The sequence below is a fragment of the Gopherus flavomarginatus genome, chromosome 11 (assembly GCF_025201925.1).
Source record: "Gopherus flavomarginatus isolate rGopFla2 chromosome 11, rGopFla2.mat.asm, whole genome shotgun sequence".
NCBI classification, from domain to species: Eukaryota; Metazoa; Chordata; order Testudines; family Testudinidae; genus Gopherus; species Gopherus flavomarginatus.
Window position 1 is genome coordinate 52,586,798 of NC_066627.1, and position 19,661 is coordinate 52,606,458.

At 63.6% G+C, this 19,661-nt stretch overlaps 1 protein-coding gene across 1 annotated transcript; it reads left to right on the top strand.

The window, feature by feature from the left end:
* The first annotated feature begins 6,349 nt into the window (after nucleotides 1–6,349).
* MMP9 (matrix metallopeptidase 9) lies at nucleotides 6,350–15,928 on the top strand. Its single transcript, XM_050917719.1, has 13 exons — nucleotides 6,350–6,576; nucleotides 6,967–7,202; nucleotides 7,654–7,802; nucleotides 8,037–8,165; nucleotides 8,266–8,439; nucleotides 8,596–8,769; nucleotides 9,972–10,145; nucleotides 10,586–10,741; nucleotides 12,954–13,182; nucleotides 13,493–13,632; nucleotides 14,134–14,284; nucleotides 14,824–14,927; nucleotides 15,591–15,928. The coding sequence occupies exons 1-13, from the start codon at nucleotides 6,433–6,435 to the stop codon at nucleotides 15,698–15,700; spliced, it is 2,070 nt and encodes a 689-aa protein (XP_050773676.1). The 5' UTR covers nucleotides 6,350–6,432; the 3' UTR covers nucleotides 15,701–15,928.
* The last annotated feature ends 3,733 nt before the right edge of the window (nucleotides 15,929–19,661 follow it).

The following is a 19,661-nucleotide window of genomic DNA, read 5'->3' on the forward strand; positions in this document are numbered from 1 at the left end:
TTGGTAAGAGTCCAGGGTGAGGGGAGGCTGCCTCTGGTCTGTGCATGCTGGGTTTGGCCATGGGGAAGGATATCCCTGTGGCTCAGATAACTGCTGGCCTCTTGCCTCTGACTCCCAGTGGGTTCCCCCTGGGCCTCGGGTGTGCAGCCCCCCCCCCCCCCCCGCGTGTTCCCTGAGCTGTGCCTGGGGGGCTGTAATGCTCCTGCTCCAGTGACCTGCTCTGCTCCACAGAGCCTGCCATAAATCCCCAAGCCCCTCCCTACCCTCCTAGTGTCCAGCTGCCCTGGGGTAGGACCCTGCACCTCTGGGGAAGGCTGGGGGTGCTCGCTCAGCATTCATGTGTAAGATACGGAGGTTCCTGAGATGCTACCCTCCGCAGGAGCCAGCCATCAGCCCTAGCTGGGCATCTGCAGCAGAGGCTCGTGTGGCTGATGGATGGGGGCTTCCCCAGCGTGTGTCTGGCAGGAAGATCTGGCGGTGAGTAAGAGGCTGGTGGGCAGCCGACGCTGGGCTCCTTCCCCTTTCGGCCGGTGGGAGCCGAACTCGGCTGACGCACTGCAGGAAGGGGAGCTGGGCTGCTTTTGTGGTGATTTGGGCCTTGGGAAGATTCTGGGCTACTGCAAACCCCAGGACAGAGCAGGTCCATGCAGGGGCTTGCAGGGTCCCTCCTCCTTCTCTCCTGCCCCTGGTGCTCTTGGGATGAAAGAGCGATTCTCCCCACCCCGCATCCAGCCCTCTGCTCCCTGGCTCTGCACAGCTCTCCTCGCCTTCCTTTGGGCAGGTGCTTTCCTCCCTAGACCTCTCTGGAGCTCTGGCCCCCAGGTGCAGTTACATGGGGGATGGCGCAGTGCTGTATGTGGGTAATGGGCAAGTTACAGCCCCCCTCTCTGAAACACCTGCCTGCGCTGCACTCCTTCCCCGGGCCAGCTTTCCTTCCCTGGCACTCATTTGCCTGCTTATCTTGACCACTTCCCAGGCTCTGGCCCTGAGGCTGGCCTGGGACTCCCCTGCGCAGAGACAGCTGCTCTGTTGGTTTGGGGGTGTGCAGAACCAGGGCTGGAACCTGTCCTGGTCTGGAGGCGGCGGCCTTGCTTGCTGGGCCTGCGGTGCTAGCTGGGGTGTGTGCCAGGCAGGAGGTGCCCTCAGGCTTGTGCTGGAATTCCCCCGGCACCCTCCATGGAGGCTTGCTAGCTCCAGACAGAGGGGGCGAAGTTTCCCTACCCTTGCTCTGCCCTGGGCTCTTCTTGTTTGGCTCCAAGGAGTCACCCGAAAATCCCCAGGTGCTGATGCCAGCAGCAGCTGTGTTAGCCTGGCTGTGAGTCAGTGGGAGCGGCTGGCCCAGGGAGGATCTTGGGAGCCTCGGGCTCTGTGCCAGCTGCACTGTGTATTGGTGTCCACTCCCGACTCTCAGTGATTAACCCGCTCTCATGGGGCCAGGCAGACCCTGCTGGGGGAACGCGCAGGCCTGTCTGGGGACCCCCCTCGCAGTGTGGGGAGGCCTGCAGAGCCAGGGCCCATGCCAGCGGAGTCAGGCTGCCCCGGCCAGAGGCAAACGTAGGCTGGGCATTGCTTGTGTGCACAGGGGCTGGGCATGGGCTGCACCTGCCTTCGAGTGTTTGGAAGAGCCAGCACCCTGCCCCAACGCGTCCTTCAAATGCCACAATGGGCACCCTGGTGGCTCTGCCCAGCCAAGGGTCCCCAGGCTTCACAAACGCTAGCGAGCAATTCAGCCACTGAGGGCTGGTGGCAGGCGTCTGTCCACTCCCAGCGGGGTTCCCCACAGGCCAGGGCAAGACAGGGAGGAGATTCCCAGGTCCAACTAGAATTGCAGGGGTCTGAGGGTGGGGGGATGGAATTCCCCCCGGAGGTGAGTCTGGGCAGGAGATGGACTGGGACCCTCGGAGAAGGGCTAAGAACATCAGAACGGCCATACTGGGTCAGACCCAAGGTCCATCTAGCTGAGGAGTTTCTGGGGGCCGAGCTGGCTCCACTGGAAGTTTGACATAGCTGGAGTGTGGGTGGCCACTCCGGACTGGCACATTCTCAAAGGAGAGGAGCCTCCCGTGGTTTCATAAAGCCAAAGCCAGGCGGGACCCTTGTGCCCATCTGGCCCGGCCTGCTTAGCCCAGCCATGGAACTGCCCTGGGTTTGGGCCAAGTCTGGAAAGGTTTTCTGAAGAGGCTTTGCCATCCCTGCTGGCGGGGCCTGGCCTGCAGGCTCCGGCACCTCGTGTAAGGACTTGGGGGCGGGCACCACCCTGGCTGGCAGTGTGCAGGATTCCCAGCCAGGTGCCCAGCACACCAGACAGGGGCCAAGGTGTCTCAATGTGGAATTTGGCTCCACCCCTTACAGCCCGTTTGCCATCTAGGCTCTGTGTCCCGGGAAGGCAGATTCCCAGCACAGAGGATAAGCAAGGGAAGGGAAATAATCACCTTTCTGCTGCCCACGCCCTCGAGCCCAGGGACCTGGCGCAGGGCCTGATGCACAGGTGCTGGAACTAGGGGCGCTGCGGGTGCAGCCACACCCCCTGGCATGAAGGGGTTTCCATCACACACAGGGTGTACAGTTTGGTTCAGTGGCTCTCACCACCTCCATTATACACATTGTTCCAGGGCCTTTGGCCTGATGTGCTGAGGTGCCTGCGGCTGCAGGTGGAGCCTTGAAGCAGCCCCCCAAACCTGCTGCTCTCCCCCAGGGCTGCCCAGAGAGGGGGAAGTGGGGCAATTTGCCCTGGGCCCCACAGGTGCCCCGTGAGCCCTGGCCCGGCGGCGGTCCGGGTCTTCGGCGACATTTCAGCAGCGGGGGGCCCTTCAGTGCTGCCAAAGACCCAGACGGCCACCGGGTAAGTACAGGCGCCACAGTTTCCCCGCTTTGCCCCAGGCCACCTGAATCCTCTGAGCGGCCCTGCCCTCCCCCCAGCTGCGGAGTTTGCAGGTGCCCAGGTTGGGAGCAGTGCCCGCAGCATGGAGTGTCTCCGCCATTGCTTTGCAGAGCACCTGGGGGTCTATAGGTTCCTGGTGCTTAGTGCTGGGGAAGGGATTCCTGGGGTGGGGGGTCCCTTTCCGGTGGGGGGTTTTCATGGGATGAGCTCAGCGTGTGTGCAGAGCAGTGATTCAAGGAGGAAGGGTTTTATTCATTCAGTTAGTAACTTCCTCCCCGTCACTCTTGCAGGCTGTGGTGTGAGATGAAGCAACCAGCCCCATTTCTCATCCCTGGGTTTGCAGACTGTGTTTGGAGTGGAAGGAGGATTTCTTGCCAGGTGCAGCCGGCACTGCCCTGCTCTCTGCCATCACCCCAGTGCTAGGGAGGGCTGCCATGGCTCTCAGCTGCATGGGAAGCAACGACTCCTGCAGCGATCCTGGCCCATCTGCACACAAGGATGGGCTCTTTGGCTTGCAGGGCTCGGACCCCTGCTGCCAACGGCCCCCCTAGCCCTTAAAGGGGGGAGGGGATAGTTCCCTGGGGCTGTCCATGGCTGGTGCGTGGTGAAGCCAGCTGGAGACAAATGAGCTCTTGGACCCGTTCCTCTCCCCCCCCCGACCCCCAGGCAGCGCCCCGTGTCGGCCAGGGCTTGGCACAGGTGTAAGCGACTGGACCTTGCGGGGTGAGGCTCAAACCCATCAGCCAAGATGGAGGGCTGCGGGAACAGCTCGGCTCCCCCCAGGGCCCCTGGGGAAAGGCAGGAAAATCCCCCAGGCCTCAGCTGGGCCGCACCTGCCCGACTCAGGCTTGAGGAGGGTGGGGCCTGCAGAGACTCCTGTGCGGAGAGCGACCCAGCTGGGAGCCTTCAGCCCAGGGCTGGCAGCTGGGCTTGGGTCCCCACTCCCAAGGCAGGCCAGCCTCCCACCACGACGCAGGAGGGAGCTGCCCCGGCCAGGCTCCCCAGCCCACGGCTGCCACTTGTAACTTTAGCGCCCTCGTGGCCAAGATGGAGTCTGCTCTGCAGGCAGCTCTGGCCAAGAGAAGGCGCGCGCAGGAATGCAGCAGGAGAAATCCCTTCCACCCCAGGGGCCCCTGTTCCAACCCCCCCAGAGTGAACACACCCACAGGAAAAGTACAATGGCTATAACAAAGGGAGATATTTATTTACAGAGGGATGAGAGAAGAAAAACAACAAGGGGAAATATAGGGCAAGCAGTAGAAGAGGGCTGCATCCAAACCAAAACCCCACGGGCCCAGTGGGAGCACAGTCTGGAGGGGCAGGCACTGAGCAATGTGTCTGCACACAGAGTTCAGGAGGCCTGAGCAATGTTCCAGTGCAGTGGTGAGTCTTGGGTGCTCCTGGTTGTCTTCGGCACCAGTGAACTTTCCCCAGCAAACCCCTCCGGTGCCCTCTTATGCCACTCTTTGCAAAGCCACCCCCCCCCCCCAGAGCGACCACCTCCCCACTTAACTAGCTACAGCCTCCCTCCTTGTTCCCAATGCAGAGTGACCAGTGCAGTACTCCCAGCCCCACGCAGCTCTGGCAGCCGTGATCCTGGGTCCAGCTCCGGCCTGTCCTTCTCTGGCGATTCCTCCCGGCACAGGGCTCCTCCGGGCTCCTATCCTGGGCTGTCCCCGATCGGGATCGGTCCTGCCCTTCCCAGGCCTCAGGCAGGTTCTCCCTCTTCACTTTTCCAGGGCCTGCCGGCTGCCCCTCTCCCTCCCTGGAGCTCCAGCGCTGCCCCCGGAGTTTCCCTTCTTTTTCTTACTCTCCCCCTCCCGCCTGGGAAAAAGATTTAAAGGGGCCATGCTCTCTAGATCCCAAAGGGGTTACACACTGGCCCCTCGTTGCAGACGGACAGTCCCAGGGCTGCTCCAGCCTGGCCACCTTGATGCTCCAAAATCCTGGTCAGTGGGGCCTGGGCTGCCTCTCGGCCACCACCCCCCTTTGCCCTGTTCGCTTTCATCTCTGTCACTCGGTTTCCCACCAAGGCTGAACAGCGACCCACAGGTGAGGCTTCTGCCACCTTGGCCAGGGTGGCGGGAGGGCCGTGACGCGCCGTGCAGCCAGCCAGTGCCCCATGCATGCGGCGGGGCAGGGAGTGGGGCTGGGGGGATCAGGCCCACGGAGTCTTGCGCCGAGGCAGAGTGGGCCACGTGCTGGGCTGACCTGTGGCTCTGCGCTGAGAGGGCGCATTCGCTGGGGCTGGAGCCTACCTGAGGCTGTGCTGATGAAACGACATGTGGGGAATAATGAACTATAAGAAAAGGGGCTGGCGCTCGTCCTGGCCGGGGGGAGGGGTAATCTCTGCCCCTTCCCCCATGGCCCCGGCCAGTGGGCGTGAGGTGAGACTCCTGCAGAGCACCCTGGGGGGCCTGCCCAGTGCTGGTGACACAGAAGGCCTGGCCTGACCCATGGGCCTTGGATCTTGTGATTTTCTTTGAGGGCCCCAAGGTGGACGGCGGCAAAGGACTGTGGGAGCCGTGCCCTGATGGCTCTGCACTGGTGCAGTGCACGTGTGGGCAGCTCCCTTCTCTGTACCACCAAGCACCATAGTCAGCCATGCCTGGGCCCCCTGGGCATGTTGCTCCACCTGACCATTCCCCCCACCCCTCTCCCATAGGGCGCCATCTCCCGGCACAAGAGACCTGCTCCTTCCTCCGAGGCAGCTGATTCTGGCTGTGTCTGAGACAGGCGGCTGGGCTGGACGAGCCATGGGGAGCTGGCCGGGCATCCTGAGGTGCCTATAAGTCAAAATGTTCTTATGAAATAGGTCACTGGGGGATCAGTATCGGGAGCCCCCTGCATCAAATTACCCCAAACCTGCCCCACAAGTTGCACCCTTGATGCTGCCCTGAGAGGCCAGTTTGCAAGTGGATCTGACTATGCACGTGGGTTTATGAGGTCTTTGCAAGTTCCCCTCTAAGCAGCAGTGCCACTGCAGGGCTAATTTGGGCATCTTCCCACCTCGGGTTGGGTCTGCTTCTCTGCTTGTTTACTCCACCAAGCAGAATTACCCCCTTGGAGCTGGGCCAGGGAACAGACACCTGGCCCCAGTCCAGCCCCGAACTCATACAGGGCCTGGGGGAGAAGCTGTTGCCCCAAACCCATTTGAGAGAACCAGGTTCAGGCAGCAAAACTTTGTGATGCCTTTCACAGGCCGTGAGCGTCCCAGCGCCGAAGCCTGGGGAGGAGGCCCCTCTGCTGGGGCCGGTGTCTGCTTGCCAGCTGGGCATGAGGCCTGTCCAACCCCTCCCCCTGCTCTTGCCTCACAGGATGTCCTGCTTCCTGCGGGCCCTGTGTTTTGGTAAACAAGGTGTTGAAATAGTTAAAGGGCTGAGCAAAGCCCCAAGGGCTTGAGTCACCTCAGCTGGGAGAGGGGCTGAGTGACTCACCCCCCCTCCACAGCATAAATAGGAGCTGGCAGCTCTGCACTGCACAGAGCCGCAGGGCAGCCGGGTACCCAGAGCCAGCCAGCCAGCACAGGGACTTCAGCCCACTGCCTTGCCATGGGGCTCGCTCTCCTGGCCCTGCTAGCCATGGGGCTCCTGGCCCTGAGCTGCTGGGCTGCACCACTCCACTCCAGGCCCCAGGCTGTGATCACCTTCCCGGGGGAGCTGGTCAGTAATCTGACGGATCTGCAGCTTGCAGAAGTGAGTACTTGGCTCGCCTTTGAGGGCTGGGACCCTGGGGTCCCTGGTGCCCATGCAGCGGGTCGGCTGTTAGGACAGTGGGCTTGTGGGTCCCCTGCCGAGATGAGCCCAGTGACCGCTCTCGAGGGCCTGGTCTGTCTCGCCTGATCCATGACAAAGGAGGGATGGAGGAGAGCAGGTTGGAGGGTTGCACTGTCAGCCTGCTGTCATGAGAGGAGGGGGGGTGTCCTGGAGCAGGGAAGCAGGGCTGGGGAAAGTTGGGAGTCTCCTTGGGAACGAGGGGGATGGGTCACTTTCCCTCTGGGGGGCCCAGCGGGTCCTGTCCTGGAAGCAGGCACTGCCAGTCCTGCCCGGTGCTGCCCACCCCTCTGACTGTCTCTCCTTTCTTAGAGCTACCTGCTGCGCTTCGGCTACACGGAGTCCGAGGGGCAGACCCGCAGCAGGCAGGTGTCCATGGGCAAGGCGCTCAGGAGGATGCAGATGCAGCTGGGCCTGGAGGAGACGGGGGAGCTGGATGCCAGCACATTGGCTGCCATGCGGGCACCTCGCTGCGGCGTCCCCGATGTGGGCAGATTCCTCACCTTCGAAGGAGACCTCAAGTGGGATCACAGTGACCTCACTTACCGGTGAGCCCCCCCCGCCCCCCCCCCCCCAGGCCACTCCTGGAGTTCAAAATACTAGCGATGCCCCACAGACAGGAGACTGCACCTGGGGGCAGGGAGGGAGAGCCTTGGCCCCAGGCCATGCAGGCTGATTTTACAGCTGCAGTCCTGCCTGGAGCCCAGCTCTGACTAAGCTGTAATGTCCATGTCCTCCAGCCTGCTTGGGCTGAGGTCCCCAGCAGTCACCTGGCCTAGGGAGGCCCACGCCGGAGGGGTGCTGCTGCTCTGTGCCATGGCACAGCTGGGCTCTGCTGGCCGCCATATCGGGCTGGAACACCTGAGACCTTGGATTGCAGCCCATCCCCTGCGTGTCTCACTGCGTGGCTAGTTGCGGCTGTGGGGTTACTCTGGGGCACCCGAGCCCTGCGGATCTGACCCTGTGCTGCTTCATCCATTCCCACCCCCATCCCGGCAGGGTACTAAACTACTCCCCAGACCTGGACGCCTCTGTGATAGAGGATGCCTTTGCACGAGCCTTCAAGGTGTGGAGTGACGTGACCCCGCTTACCTTCACCCGGCTGCAGAGCGGCGAGGCCGACATCATGATCCAGTTTGGCACCCAGGGTGAGCCCCTCTCTCAGGGCAGGTGGGTGGGGTGCCTGTGGCAGGGCTCATGAGGGGGCCAAAGGGCAGGCACGGGGGGAGGTTTCCTGGGTTATACTTGCTCATTTACACCTTGTCTTGCTGGGTGCGTGGGCTGGTACGTATGGGGTCTGTACGGGAGGCTCTGGCCATCTCCCCTCTCCCCCCTGCTCTCTCTGGGCAGACGGGTGGCTGACTGTGGGGTTCTCTCTCCAGAGCACGGTGACGGGTATCCATTTGACGGGAAGGACGGGCTTCTGGCCCACGCTTTCCCCCCTGGCAAAGGGGTACAGGGAGATGCCCACTTTGACGACGACGAGTTCTGGACGCTGGGAACAGGGATAGGTAAGGCTTGACTCCAGGGTCGCTGCCTGGCTGGGGAACCCACCCTGCTGCTGGTGCTAGCAGCAGCCCCTGAACCACACCCCTCCTCTCTCCCCACCAGTGGTGAAAACCAGCTACGGGAACGCCAACGGGGCTGCCTGCCACTTCCCCTTCACCTTTGAGGGACAGTCCTACTCCACCTGCATCTCGGAGGGACGCTCCGACGGGCTGCTCTGGTGCGCCACCACACCCAACTACGACACGGACAAGGTGTACGGCTTCTGCCCGAGCGAGCGTGAGTACCAGCACCTTGTGGCAGCCCTGGGGTGGGGCCCTGGGCAGGGAGGATATCGGGGGGGAGCAGGTTCCCTGGCACTGGGGGGGGTTGCTGTGAGTCCAGAGGCCCCTGCTTGGCAGAGACATTCCAGCACTTTCTGTATCTCTCGGGTAGTTCTCTATACCTACGACGGCAACAGCGACGGTGCCAAGTGTGTCTTCCCCTTCATCTTCGAGGGGAAGTCCTACGATGCCTGCACCACAGACGGGCGCTCTGACGGCTACCGCTGGTGCGCCACCACCGCCAGCTTCGACCAGGACAAGAAATACGGGTTCTGCCCCAACAGAGGTACTGGGCTCCTGGGGGCACAGGGCAGGACTGTCAACTGGGGGGGAGGCCCCCTTCGGCACAGCACTGCCCACGGCCCTGCTGCGCTCTGCAGGAGTCTCTTCCCTTGGGTACCATTGGAGGACTGCAGCTGGATGCTTTCCCCATCTGCACCAGGGGTCTCTACCAGCCCTGTAACCTGGCTGCCTCTCTTGCTTAGCTGGGCCCTGCTTCGGGCTGTCACTCCTGCCCTGCTGCCAGTGCATGGCCCAGCGGCCCGTGCGGCCCCAGCTGGCTCCTTGGAAACCAATCCCCGGCATCCTCCGCCCTGGCTGCTCGCAGCTCTGGCCAACTGCAGAGAAATCCTGAGAGGAGGCTGGATTTGGGAGCCCTCAGCTCACTCATACTTGGCGTATGCTGTCACGGAGGGCTGGGGGAGACCAGGCCTGGCACCCCCGGCTTCCTGCGGTTCACCATGACTCTCAGCCAGCCAGTGAAACAGAAGGTTTATTTAGACGACAGGAACACAGTCCAAGACAGGTCTTGCTGGTACAGACAACAGGACCCCCTTTAGTTAGGTCCATCTGCGTGGCCAGGGAGGCCACAGCCCTGTCGGGGAGCCTACGCCCCGTCGGGGCACCCCCTCTCCATTTCCCAGCCAGCTCCAAACTGAAAAACCCTTCAACCTCTCACTCAGCCTCCCTACAGCTCCTCCCCAAGCCTTTGTGTCCTTTGTCCAGTTTCCTGGGCAGAAGTGTTACCTGGCCTCCAACCCCCCTCCTGGGTTCTCAGGTTACATGCTCAGGTATGCTCCCTTCCCCAAGCAGGCCGTCCCAGCACAACTCCCCTGCCACCTTCCCAGGCCAATGCTCCCCACTCAGCATTCACAGAACACAGCCAGAACATTCCTGCTTCCTCACAGATGCACCTTGGCACTTGCTGGCATTGGCCTCTGCTCTTTGCCCAGGACCGTTTGGGCATGCGGGTTCTTTCCTTGGGGCAGGAGCGTGAGCTGGGCTAGCATCAGACTCCTCAGAAGCCAGGCCCTTGCTGCCCTCCCCATACTCTGTGCCCCCTGCCTTCTGGGGCCCCCAGTGAGTCTGTTTGCAGTGGCAGCTGCCCCAGAGGCTGACTCCTTGTTCAGAGGGGCCCAGGCAGCCTAGGGGTGCTGCCCCCCGCCAGGGCGCTGGAGTCTTGCTCACCCGGCTGGTTTTGTGCTGCAGACACAGCTGTGATTGGCGGGAACTCCCAGGGCGACCCGTGTGTGTTCCCGTTCACCTTCCTGGGCCAGACCTACAGCGCATGCACCAGCGAGGGGCGGCAGGATGGGAAGCTCTGGTGTGCCACCACCAGTAACTACGACACCGACCACAAGTGGGGTTTCTGTCCCGACCAAGGTACGGCCGCTCCCTGGGCCCCTGGCCACTCAGCTCTGCCCCATGCTGGGCCCTTTCTGGGAAGCAGTCACAGACCCTGGCCTCAGCCCAGCCCCCTGGGGCATGTGTTTGCAGCAGGCGGCAGGTCAGGGCTCTCTGGCCTGCAATGTGGGGCTGGCTGGTGGGGGTGCATCAGACCCTCAGGGTTGGGTGGGGCTGGCTGTGAGCATCTGACCCCGGGGCCAGGCAGGGCTGGAAGGGTGGGTGGCAGTGGATCCCCAGGGCTAGGCAGGGCTGGCTGGTGTGGGGGCATCAGACCTCCAGGACCAGTGGGGGAAGGCTGGGCCAGGTGTCAGACCCCTGGGGTCAGTGGGGTCCGGATGGTGGCTGGGGAGGTGGGCGTCAGACCACCAGAACTGGCTGGGTCTGTCTGGACCCTGACAGCTGTTCTGGGCTTTCAGGTTACAGCCTCTTCCTGGTTGCTGCCCATGAGTTCGGCCATTCTCTGGGCCTGGACCACTCGAGTGTCCGCGACGCCTTGATGTACCCCATGTACAGCTACATCAAGGACTTCCACCTACACCCAGACGATGTCAGCGGCATCCAATTCCTCTATGGTGAGCAGGTGCCCTGAGCCCGGGCATGGGCAGGGGTGGGCGGCAGAGCAGGACCATGGCCACAGTGGGCAGCAGGGCAGGGGTGGGTGGCAGGGCAGGGCCATGGGCAGGGGTGCGCGGCAGGACAAGGCCACGGGCAGGAGTGGGTGGCAGGGCAGGGCCATGGGCAGGGTGGGCAGCAGGGCAGGGCTGCGGGCAGGGGTGGGCAGCAGGGCAGGGCCACGGCAGGGGTGGGTGGCAGAACAGGGGTGAGTGGCAGGGCAGGGCCATGGGCAGGGGTGCGCAGCAGGACAAGGCCACGGGCAGGGGTGGGTGGCAGGGCAGGGCCATGGGCAGGGTGGGCAGCAGGGCAGGGCAGAGCTGCGGGCAGGGGTGGGCAGCAGGGCAGGGCCACGGCAGGGGTGGGTGGCAGAGCAGGGGTGGGTGGCAGGGCATGGCCATGGGCAGGGTGGGCAGCAGGGCAGGAGTGGGCAGCAGGGCAGGAGTGGGCAGCAGGGCAGGGCTGCGGGCAGGGTGGGCAGCAGGGCAGTGGGGGCGGCAGGACAGGGCCGTGGGCAGGGTGGGCAGCAGGACAGGGCCGCGGGCAGGGGTGGGTGGCAGAGCAGGGGTGGGTGGCAGGGCAGGGCCATGGGCAGGAGTGGGCAGCAGGGCGGTGGGGGCGGCAGGACAGGGCCGCGGGCAGGGTGGGCAGCAGGACAGGGCCGCGGGCAGGGGTGGGCAGCAGGGCAGGAGTGGGCAGCAGGGCAGGGCTGCGGGCAGGGTGGGCAGCAGGGCGGTGGTGGGGGGCAGGAAAGGGCCGTGGGCAGGGTGGGCAGCAGGACAGGGCCGAGGGCAGGGGTGGGTGGCAGAGCAGGGGTGGGTGGCAGGGCAGGGCCATGGGCAGGGGTGCGCAGCAGGACACGGCCACGGGCAGGGGTGGGTGGCAGGGCAGGGCCATGGGCAGGAGTGGGCAGCAGGGCAGGGCTGCGGGCAGGGTGGGCAGCAGGGCGGTGGAGGCGGCAGGACAGGGCCGTGGGCAGGGTGGGCAGCAGGACAGGGCCGCGGGCAGGGGTGGGTGGCAAAGCAGGGGTGAGTGGCAGGGCAGGGCCATGGGCAGGAGTGGGCAGCAGGGCGGTGGGGGCGGCAGGACAGGGCCGCGGGCAGGGTGGGCAGCAGGACAGGGCCGCGGGCAGGGGTGGGTGGCAGAGCAGGGGTGGGTGGCAGGGCAGGGCCGTGGGCAGGGTGGGCAGCAGGGCAGGACAGGGCCGCGGGCAGGGTGGGCAGCAGGACAGGGCCGCGGGCAGGGGTGGGTGGCAGAGCAGGGGTGGGTGGCAGGGCAGGGCCATGGGCAGGGTGGGCAGCAGGGCGGGGGGGGCGGCAGGACAGGGCCGCGGGCAGGGGTGGGTGGCAGAGCAGGGGTGGGTGGCAGGGCAGGGCCGTGGGCAGGGTGGGCAGCAGGGCAGGACAGGGCCGCGGGCAGGGTGGGCAGCAGGACAGGGCCGCGGGCAGGGGTGGGTGGCAGAGCAGGGGTGGGTGGCAGGGCAGGGCCGTGGGCAGGGTGGGCAGCAGGGCAGGACAGGGCCGCGGGCAGGGTGGGCAGCAGGACAGGGCCGCGGGCAGGGGTGGGTGGCAGAGCAGGGGTGGGTGGCAGGGCAGGGCCATGGGCAGGGTGGGCAGCAGGGCGGGGGGGCGGCAGGACAGGGCCGCGGGCAGGGGTGGGCGGCAGTGCAGGGTCACGGCATGGATGCTGGAAAGAGAAATGGCCCCAAATTGCACATGTCAGTGGCTCAGCGTTTCCATCAGTATTCATGGAGATGCCAGTTTCTATGGCAACCCTGACTGCTCCATGCCAACGTAGCAGGGATGCCTCCCTGTCGGGCGAGAGGGGAGTGTGGATGCATGAGGGGCTGCAGCCCATGCTCGGGAGCTGTGCCTGGGTCTCTGAGATCTCCCCCTGCCCCTCCCTGTCAAGGGTGGTGCCCGCTGCAGGAATTGGGTGCCAGGGCGCACAATGGGAGCTCGTCAAGCTCCCCACTGCTCCAGACAGGCTTGTTCCAAGCCCAAAGCACTGGCAGCGTGACCCACCTGGTGGCACCAGGAGCTGGGGCCTCTGGCTTACAGTCTGCGTGGGGCCTGTCCCAGCTGTGCCGGTCTGCCCCCCTGTATCACCTGCCCCGCAGCAGATGGGCCCCACTCCTGTGGCTTTGGCTTCACGTTCCTTCCTGTCTCCCAGGCCAGGGCTCTGGTCCTGCACCAACAGCCCAGGTGCCAGACATCCCTGACCAGACAAGCACACAAGCCGAGGACACCACAACCACAGCAGAGCCTGACTTAGCCACGGGGGAAGACTATCCCGTGCCAACTGAGCCCAGCCCTGTGGACCCCAGCAGCGATGCCTGCAAAGTGAATTCCTTCGACGCCATCACCGAGATCAACGGGGAGCTGCATTTCTTCAAGAGTGGGTGAGCGAGCCCTGCGGTGGGTGCTGCTGCACAGCCCAGCAGGGCAGGGGGGGTGAGGGGCACAGGGATGAGGGGAGCCCAGACCTTGGTATCTACGTGGGCATTTAATCCTGGAGTCGCCCCTGCTCCCAGCCAAGCTGCTCCCTGCCCTTTGCTGACGAAGGGAGCCAGTGGGGCCCCCTTGCCCCTAGAGTGTGACCTCCAAGCCTGCTGCAGCAGAGCTGAGCTTGGCAGTGGGCTCTGGGGGGTGGAGGGGCACTGGGGTTCACCCCCATGCTGCTGGCATGACACTGGGATCTTGCACCTTCAGGAATTACTGGAAAAGCTCCGTGTCCCGGAAGGGGACAATTCAGGGCCCATTCCGGATCTCGGCCACGTGGCCAGCCCTCCCGGCCCTCATCAACGCCGCCTTCCAGGATGTGCTCACCAAGAAGCTCTTCTTCTTCTCGGGTGAGGATTGGGACCTGCCCAGCTTGCCAGGACCTCCCAGCCCCATATAGACCCACTGCCTGGTGCCCTGGGCATCCCTCACTGGAGGCCTGGCCAGGCCCTTGCTGCACCAATGCTGAATTCTTGCCCCAGCTTCCCCACACTCACCCTGCCTGCCGCAAGCCTGAGGGCTGCATGGGGGGGGTCAGTCAGTGCCAGCGTCAGCCCCAGCGCCTCTCTCAGGGGGCCACCAAACAGCTGGGGACGGGGCCAAGCTGGTCACTAGACCCCTGGGCACCCTGGAGTGGGGGAGGGGCCCAGTGGTCATTCTCATAGTGACTGACTGAGGGACTGGTCCTTCCCCAGCCTGGGCTGCAGCTCCATGCCCTGCCACTCTGCTCCCTCTGGGGGGCTCACTGGACTGCAGTGCCCGTGCGCGGGTGGGCATCCTGCCGTGGGCTGAGTGGGTGCATGTTCTCCCGTGGCTGGGACTGTCTTGTTAGCACCGTGTCTCTGCGGCAGGTCGGCGTTTCTGGGTGTACACGGGCAGCAGCGTTGTGGGCCCCCGCGGGATTGAGAAGCTGGGCATTGGCAAGGAGGCAGAGCGGATCTCGGGGGCCCTGCAGAGGGGGCGCGGCAAAGTGCTGCTCTTCAGTGGGGAGAAGTACTGGAGGTGAGTGCGCACTCCGGAGCACGAGGCCGTGCTGGGCCGATGGGGACCGGGGTGGTGACTGGGGCAGGGTGGATGCTGGGCCGATGGGGATGGGGGATGGGCATGGGTGAGGTCAGTGCTGTGCCGACGGGGACAGGGGCTGGGCATGGGTGAGGTCGGTGCAGGGCTGGGGGCTGGGCATGGGTGAGGTCAGTGCTGGGCCAACGGGGCTGGGGGCTGGGCATGGGTGCAGTTGGTGCTGGGCCAATGGGGATGGGGGCTGGGCATGGGTGAGGTCGGTGCTGGCTGATGGGGATGGGGGATAGGCATGGCTGAGGTCAGTGCTGTGCCGACGGGGACAGGGGCTGGGCATGGGTGAGGTCGGTGCAGGGCCAGGGGCTGGGCATGGGTGAGGTCGGTGCTGGGCTGATGGAGACGTGGACAGCAATCGGGTTCAGGGAATTAGCTCGTTTCCTGCCCCCACGACAGAGGCACACGTGAGCAGGGCCCCACGTCTGGGCCTGTGGGTGCCTGAGGCAGCGCTCCTCTTCTCCCCACAGGCTGGACATGAAAGTCCAGAAGGTGGACAAGGGCTACCCACGTCTCACGGATGACACCTTTGCTGGCGTGCCCCTCAGTGCCCACGATGTCTTCCTCTACCAAGGTGAGAAGGGTTCTGGGCTCTGGGACACGGGGCCTCTCTCTGGGCTGAGATGGACCTGAGTGCTGGGAGAGGGACTTCTCCATGGCACCTTGGCACTGCCCTTAGTCTGCCAGGCCCTGTACCTGGGCACAGGCCGATCCTGCAGCTCTAAAGCCAGCCCGTCCCCACCTCCACCCCCCAGTCTGACCCTTCCCTGGCTCTGGAAGGATCGGCTGATGCCACGAGCCCAGGGCAGGGGAGTCCTGGGGAGACAGTGCCCCCTTCTCTGCCTGAGAGCTGCTGCGCTCACCAGTCAGCACTCTGCTCTTGCCCTTGGCTGCGTTATCCTGGGCCACTTCTCTGGAGTGAAATGTGGGGGCAAGAGGTGCTGGTCTCTGGGGCCCGTGGCTGGGTGATGGTTTGCTGAGACCTGGCCTGGTGGCTCCTTGTTGCTGCCATTCAGAGACACTAGAGCCTGTGGCTTCGGAGCCCTTTGGCTGGCTCCAGGAAGGTGCTGGGCCTGGGCCGCACACGCTCTCTGGGGCACTGTCCTGAGCTGGCCAAGCACTCAGCCGGGCTGGGCAGCGGGGGCTGTGCAGGGCTTTCCTGGAGCCTGGGAGCAGGCAAGTCCCACAGTTCCTCCTTCATGCTAACCCCTTCCCTCTGCATTCTTCCCTGGCCCAGGAAAGTACCATTTCTGCCAGGACCGTTTCTACTGGCGAATGACTCCGCGCTACCAGGTGGAGCGGGTGGGCTACGTGAAATATGACATCCTGAACTGCCCAGAGCAGTAGGGCCCAGGCGGCTTCACCTGCACCAGACCCGGCCGGCGCCTCTCCCCGCCAGCCGCTCGTTCATCCCCGCACCAGAGCCGGCCGGCGCCTCTCCCCGCCAGCCGCTCGTTCATCCCCACACCAGAGCCGGCCGGCGCCTCTCCCCGCCAGCCGCTCGTTCATCCCCGCACCAGAGCCGGCCGGCGCCTCTCCCCGCCAGCCGCTCGTTCATCCCCGCACCAGAGACGGTCGGCGCCTCTCCCCGCCAGCCGCTCGTTCATCCCCGCACCAGAGCTGGCCGGCGCCTCTCCCCGCCAGCCGCTCGTTCGTTCCTGCAGACTCTTGTTTTTTGTTGTTTTGTTCCGTGTGGCAGCCTGAGTCCGGCAGGGGAGGTGAAGGAGGTGGCACGTGGAATCTCTGCCCAGGGCCTGCCTTCCAGCCCCAGGCGGGTCCAGGGAGGGATGGGCTCTGCTTTCCAGAGACTCTGAGCAGCCTAGAGGTGACAGCCTCTGGGAGCTGTAATATCCTGGTCCCTCAGCGCCAGCTGCATCCTGAGGAAGTAGGGGGAACAGGATGCTTTAGCTAAAGGCTCTCGTCCCTGGCTCGGGTCTCTGCGGGTGGCGGCCCCATGCCTGCGTGTGCTGCGTGGATTGGTTTGCCTGGTGCAAACTGCTCAGAGATTTATAAGCGACTTTGTCTTTTTCCAAAGTTGATTAAGTCCGTGTCTGTCTGTCTGGGTTTGCTCAGGAGCTGGTGCCTGCACACTGGGGGCCTGGTGGGTGCCATCAGCCTCAGTGGGCGCAGGGAGTGCTGGGCATGGCCCTCGCTCTCTCTCCTGCTGCCATTTTTGTACCTTGTACATTTTTAATAAAGAGAATCCTGGAGAAACACAGCGTGTGGTGCTGCTCTGTCTGTCCATCCATCCACCCAGAGCTGGCTGGGGGCGGGCACCAGGAAAGGCCCTGCTTGCGTAGGGTGAGGGCTGGGAGAGTGTCTCCTGTGTCCTGGGGCTGGGGCTTCCAGGTGTCTCCTCTCCGGCACTGTGGTCCCCCAGCGGTGGGGGGATGCAGAGTGCAGGGAGTGTCAGTGTGGGGCTGTGGGCTGCACCACAGGTAAAGGTGGCATGCTGCGGTGTGGAGGTGGATGGGGATGGCCTAGAGATGGGGCAGGGGTGGGGGGCCATGATGGGGGCTGCAGCATGGGCACTCTAAGTATCCCTGGCTCAGGAGAGATTCCAGAAGCTCCCACAATTGGCCTAAAAATCAAGAGATTCACCCCAAATCACCAGGGTTTATTTTCTCATTGTCTGTTGAGGGTTGTGCCCCCACCAGTCTCTGCCCGATCATTTCAGGGTCACAGTTCAGCTCCACTGGGCATCCAGCCCCAGCTCAGAGGGGCTCTGCCCAACATCAGCAGCGTGTTGCCCTCCCAGCACCACCCCGATGTGAGCCCTCTCCCGTCCTCCCATCTGTCATGCTCCTCTAAGGTCTCCCAGTGCCCTCTGCCCCCTGGATTTACTCCTTCCCGCCTGCCCTTTCATGCTCCCTGTCTCCTTGCAGTGGCCTGCCCTGGTGCAGGTCCGGGATCCTGGCTGCATGCATCTCCGCCCCACCAACACTGCACTGGAAATTGGCCTGGAGTGTTTCAAAGTTCTAGCAGGCCAGAGACCCTGACCCATCTGCAGACGCCTCACCCTGGCTGCGGGTGATATGTTCAGGGTTACCCAAGGGGCACAGGGTGAATCGCTGTCACCTGCTCCCAGTGCGAGGGAGCCACCAGGGGAAACTTGCCACCTTGCTCCGGGCTCCGCAAGCCCTACTCCTTCCTTCTGCTGGCTGCCAATCTGCACCCCAGCCCTTAGGCTCCCGGAGTGAGTCCTTGGAGCAGAGCAAAGTTCTCTGGTCTAGAGTCTGACTGGCCCCACGTGGCTGGGCTGGGGCAGTCGTCAGGGCCAGCTCTAGGTTTTTTGCTGGGGAGCTCTGAGAGCCACCCCAGGCACCAGTGTCACCCCCCGCAGCTTTGGCCACAATAGTCTACAAGTGACAGGCTCAGTATTTCCCACATATCCAGCCTGCACTAACCAGACAGCCAGCAAGCTGTTGGCTTTCAGCTGAGGCCCCATACGGCCCCTTGGTGCTCTGTGGTGACACTGCAGCACAGAGGGGAAGCAGGCCTCTCTAGGCAACTGTGACAAAGTGGGACTATTCTTAATGTTTCCTCTGAATACCGTGGCGGGGCCTCGTCTCTGGCCGACCCTCTGTCTCCTGGCAACTAATGGTCAGGCCCTCCCCCCTGCAAGGGGATGCTAAAGGTGTTGGAGACAAAGAGGCCAGGTGACCTTTTGGCCTGGGAAAGGAGCTGAGCAGAGAGGAGGGGCTGGAGGGGGTTTTTCAGTTGGGAGCTGGCTGGGGACGGGAAGTGAGGGCAGACGAGGGTGTCTGGCTCACTGGGCCCCAGAATGGACCCGGCTGAGGGGTCCCGTTCTCTGTACCTACAAGCTCTGTTTTAGACCCTGTTTCCGTCATCTAATAAACCTCTGTGTTACTGGCTGGCTGAGAGTCACATCTGACTGCGAAGTGGAGGTGCAGGACCTGGTGGCTTCCCCAGGACCCCGCTGGGGCGGGCTCGCTGTGGGAAGCGCACGGAGGGGCAGAAGATGCTGAATGCTCCAAGGTCAGACCCAGGAGGAGAAGCCGTGTGAGGTTCTTGCCCTGAACAAGTCTGCGCCAAGGGAGAGGAGGCTCCCCAAAGTCCTGATTGGCTTTGCGGGGAGCAGTTCCAGAGCATTGCCCGAGGAGTCCGTGACAGCAACGCCTGCATCTAGACGCATAGCTGCAGAACCCCCGTCCGTTGCCAGCATGGGGTGCCTGGGTCACACTGCGAACTGGCTCACAACCAGCAGGCTGGGTGGGACAGAGTCTCCCATTGTGTACAGGCCATTCTGGGACCTGGCCAAGTCTCTCACACCACATGTCAGGGGCCAGGCTCAAGCCCTGGTGTGTTGCACATGAAGTGAGTATCACACAGGGTTGCACATGGCTATGCCGTGTACATTGCACACCAATACACCTGTATGGTGAGTTCACACACGAGTCTGTGCTGTGCACGGACCAGCACTGGCCAGCCTGCCAGGACAGCGGCTCATTGGTGCCCTCTAGAGGTGAAGCAGGAGAATTAAGGCTGTGCTGCTAGAGGTTGACAGGCTTATTTGCATATGGTGTTCTCTGCCTCCCCCTATGGGTGTTAGGGGAAAGTTGAGGGCTGATGTGATTTGCATACACATCAGAGTGGCTTGGCCAGATGCCCAACCCTGCCCCAGCCGTATGTCCCTCCCTTGCACCCTCTGGAGCTGGGTACATTTTGCTCCAGGGCCAGAGGGCTCTTAGTGGGGGTCCAGAGTGAGCAGCCAGGGGGCTGATTTGGTGGAGAATGCAGGCACCCTCAGCAAGAAGCCAGTGGTCCCAGCTTTGGTCTCAGGACCCAAGGCTTTTCAGCATAGAGCTGTGCTAGTGGTGTCCTGGGGGCTGTTGCTTGGGAGTAGGTGGGACCACACCACACCACACCACACCACACCACACCACACCACACCACACCAGTGGTGTTCCAAGCGTGATGTTGCTTCAGGAGGTAAGTGATGGGAGGAACAAAGGAGGCTGAATTTGCTGTGGGGCAGCTCATATGAACCAGCAAGGTGGGGGTGGGGCCCTGGGTAGATGGGGGAAGGGGAGAGATTGGAGAACACAAAAGTCAGGCTGAGGCTCTGAGGTGCTGGTGCACCCTGGTGGGCCTGGGAGGTCTCATCTTGTTGTCCGTGGCCCAAGGGCCTTCAGGCCTGTGCCCACTGATCACCATGCAGCTGGTGCTCTGCTCAGCTTTGGCTGCAGAGCAAAGGGGTGCAACAGCTCTGGGGGTGAGTCCCTACCCCACACCAGTCCTGTGGAGTTACCTCCTCTCTCACACACACCCCACTCATGTCTTGCAA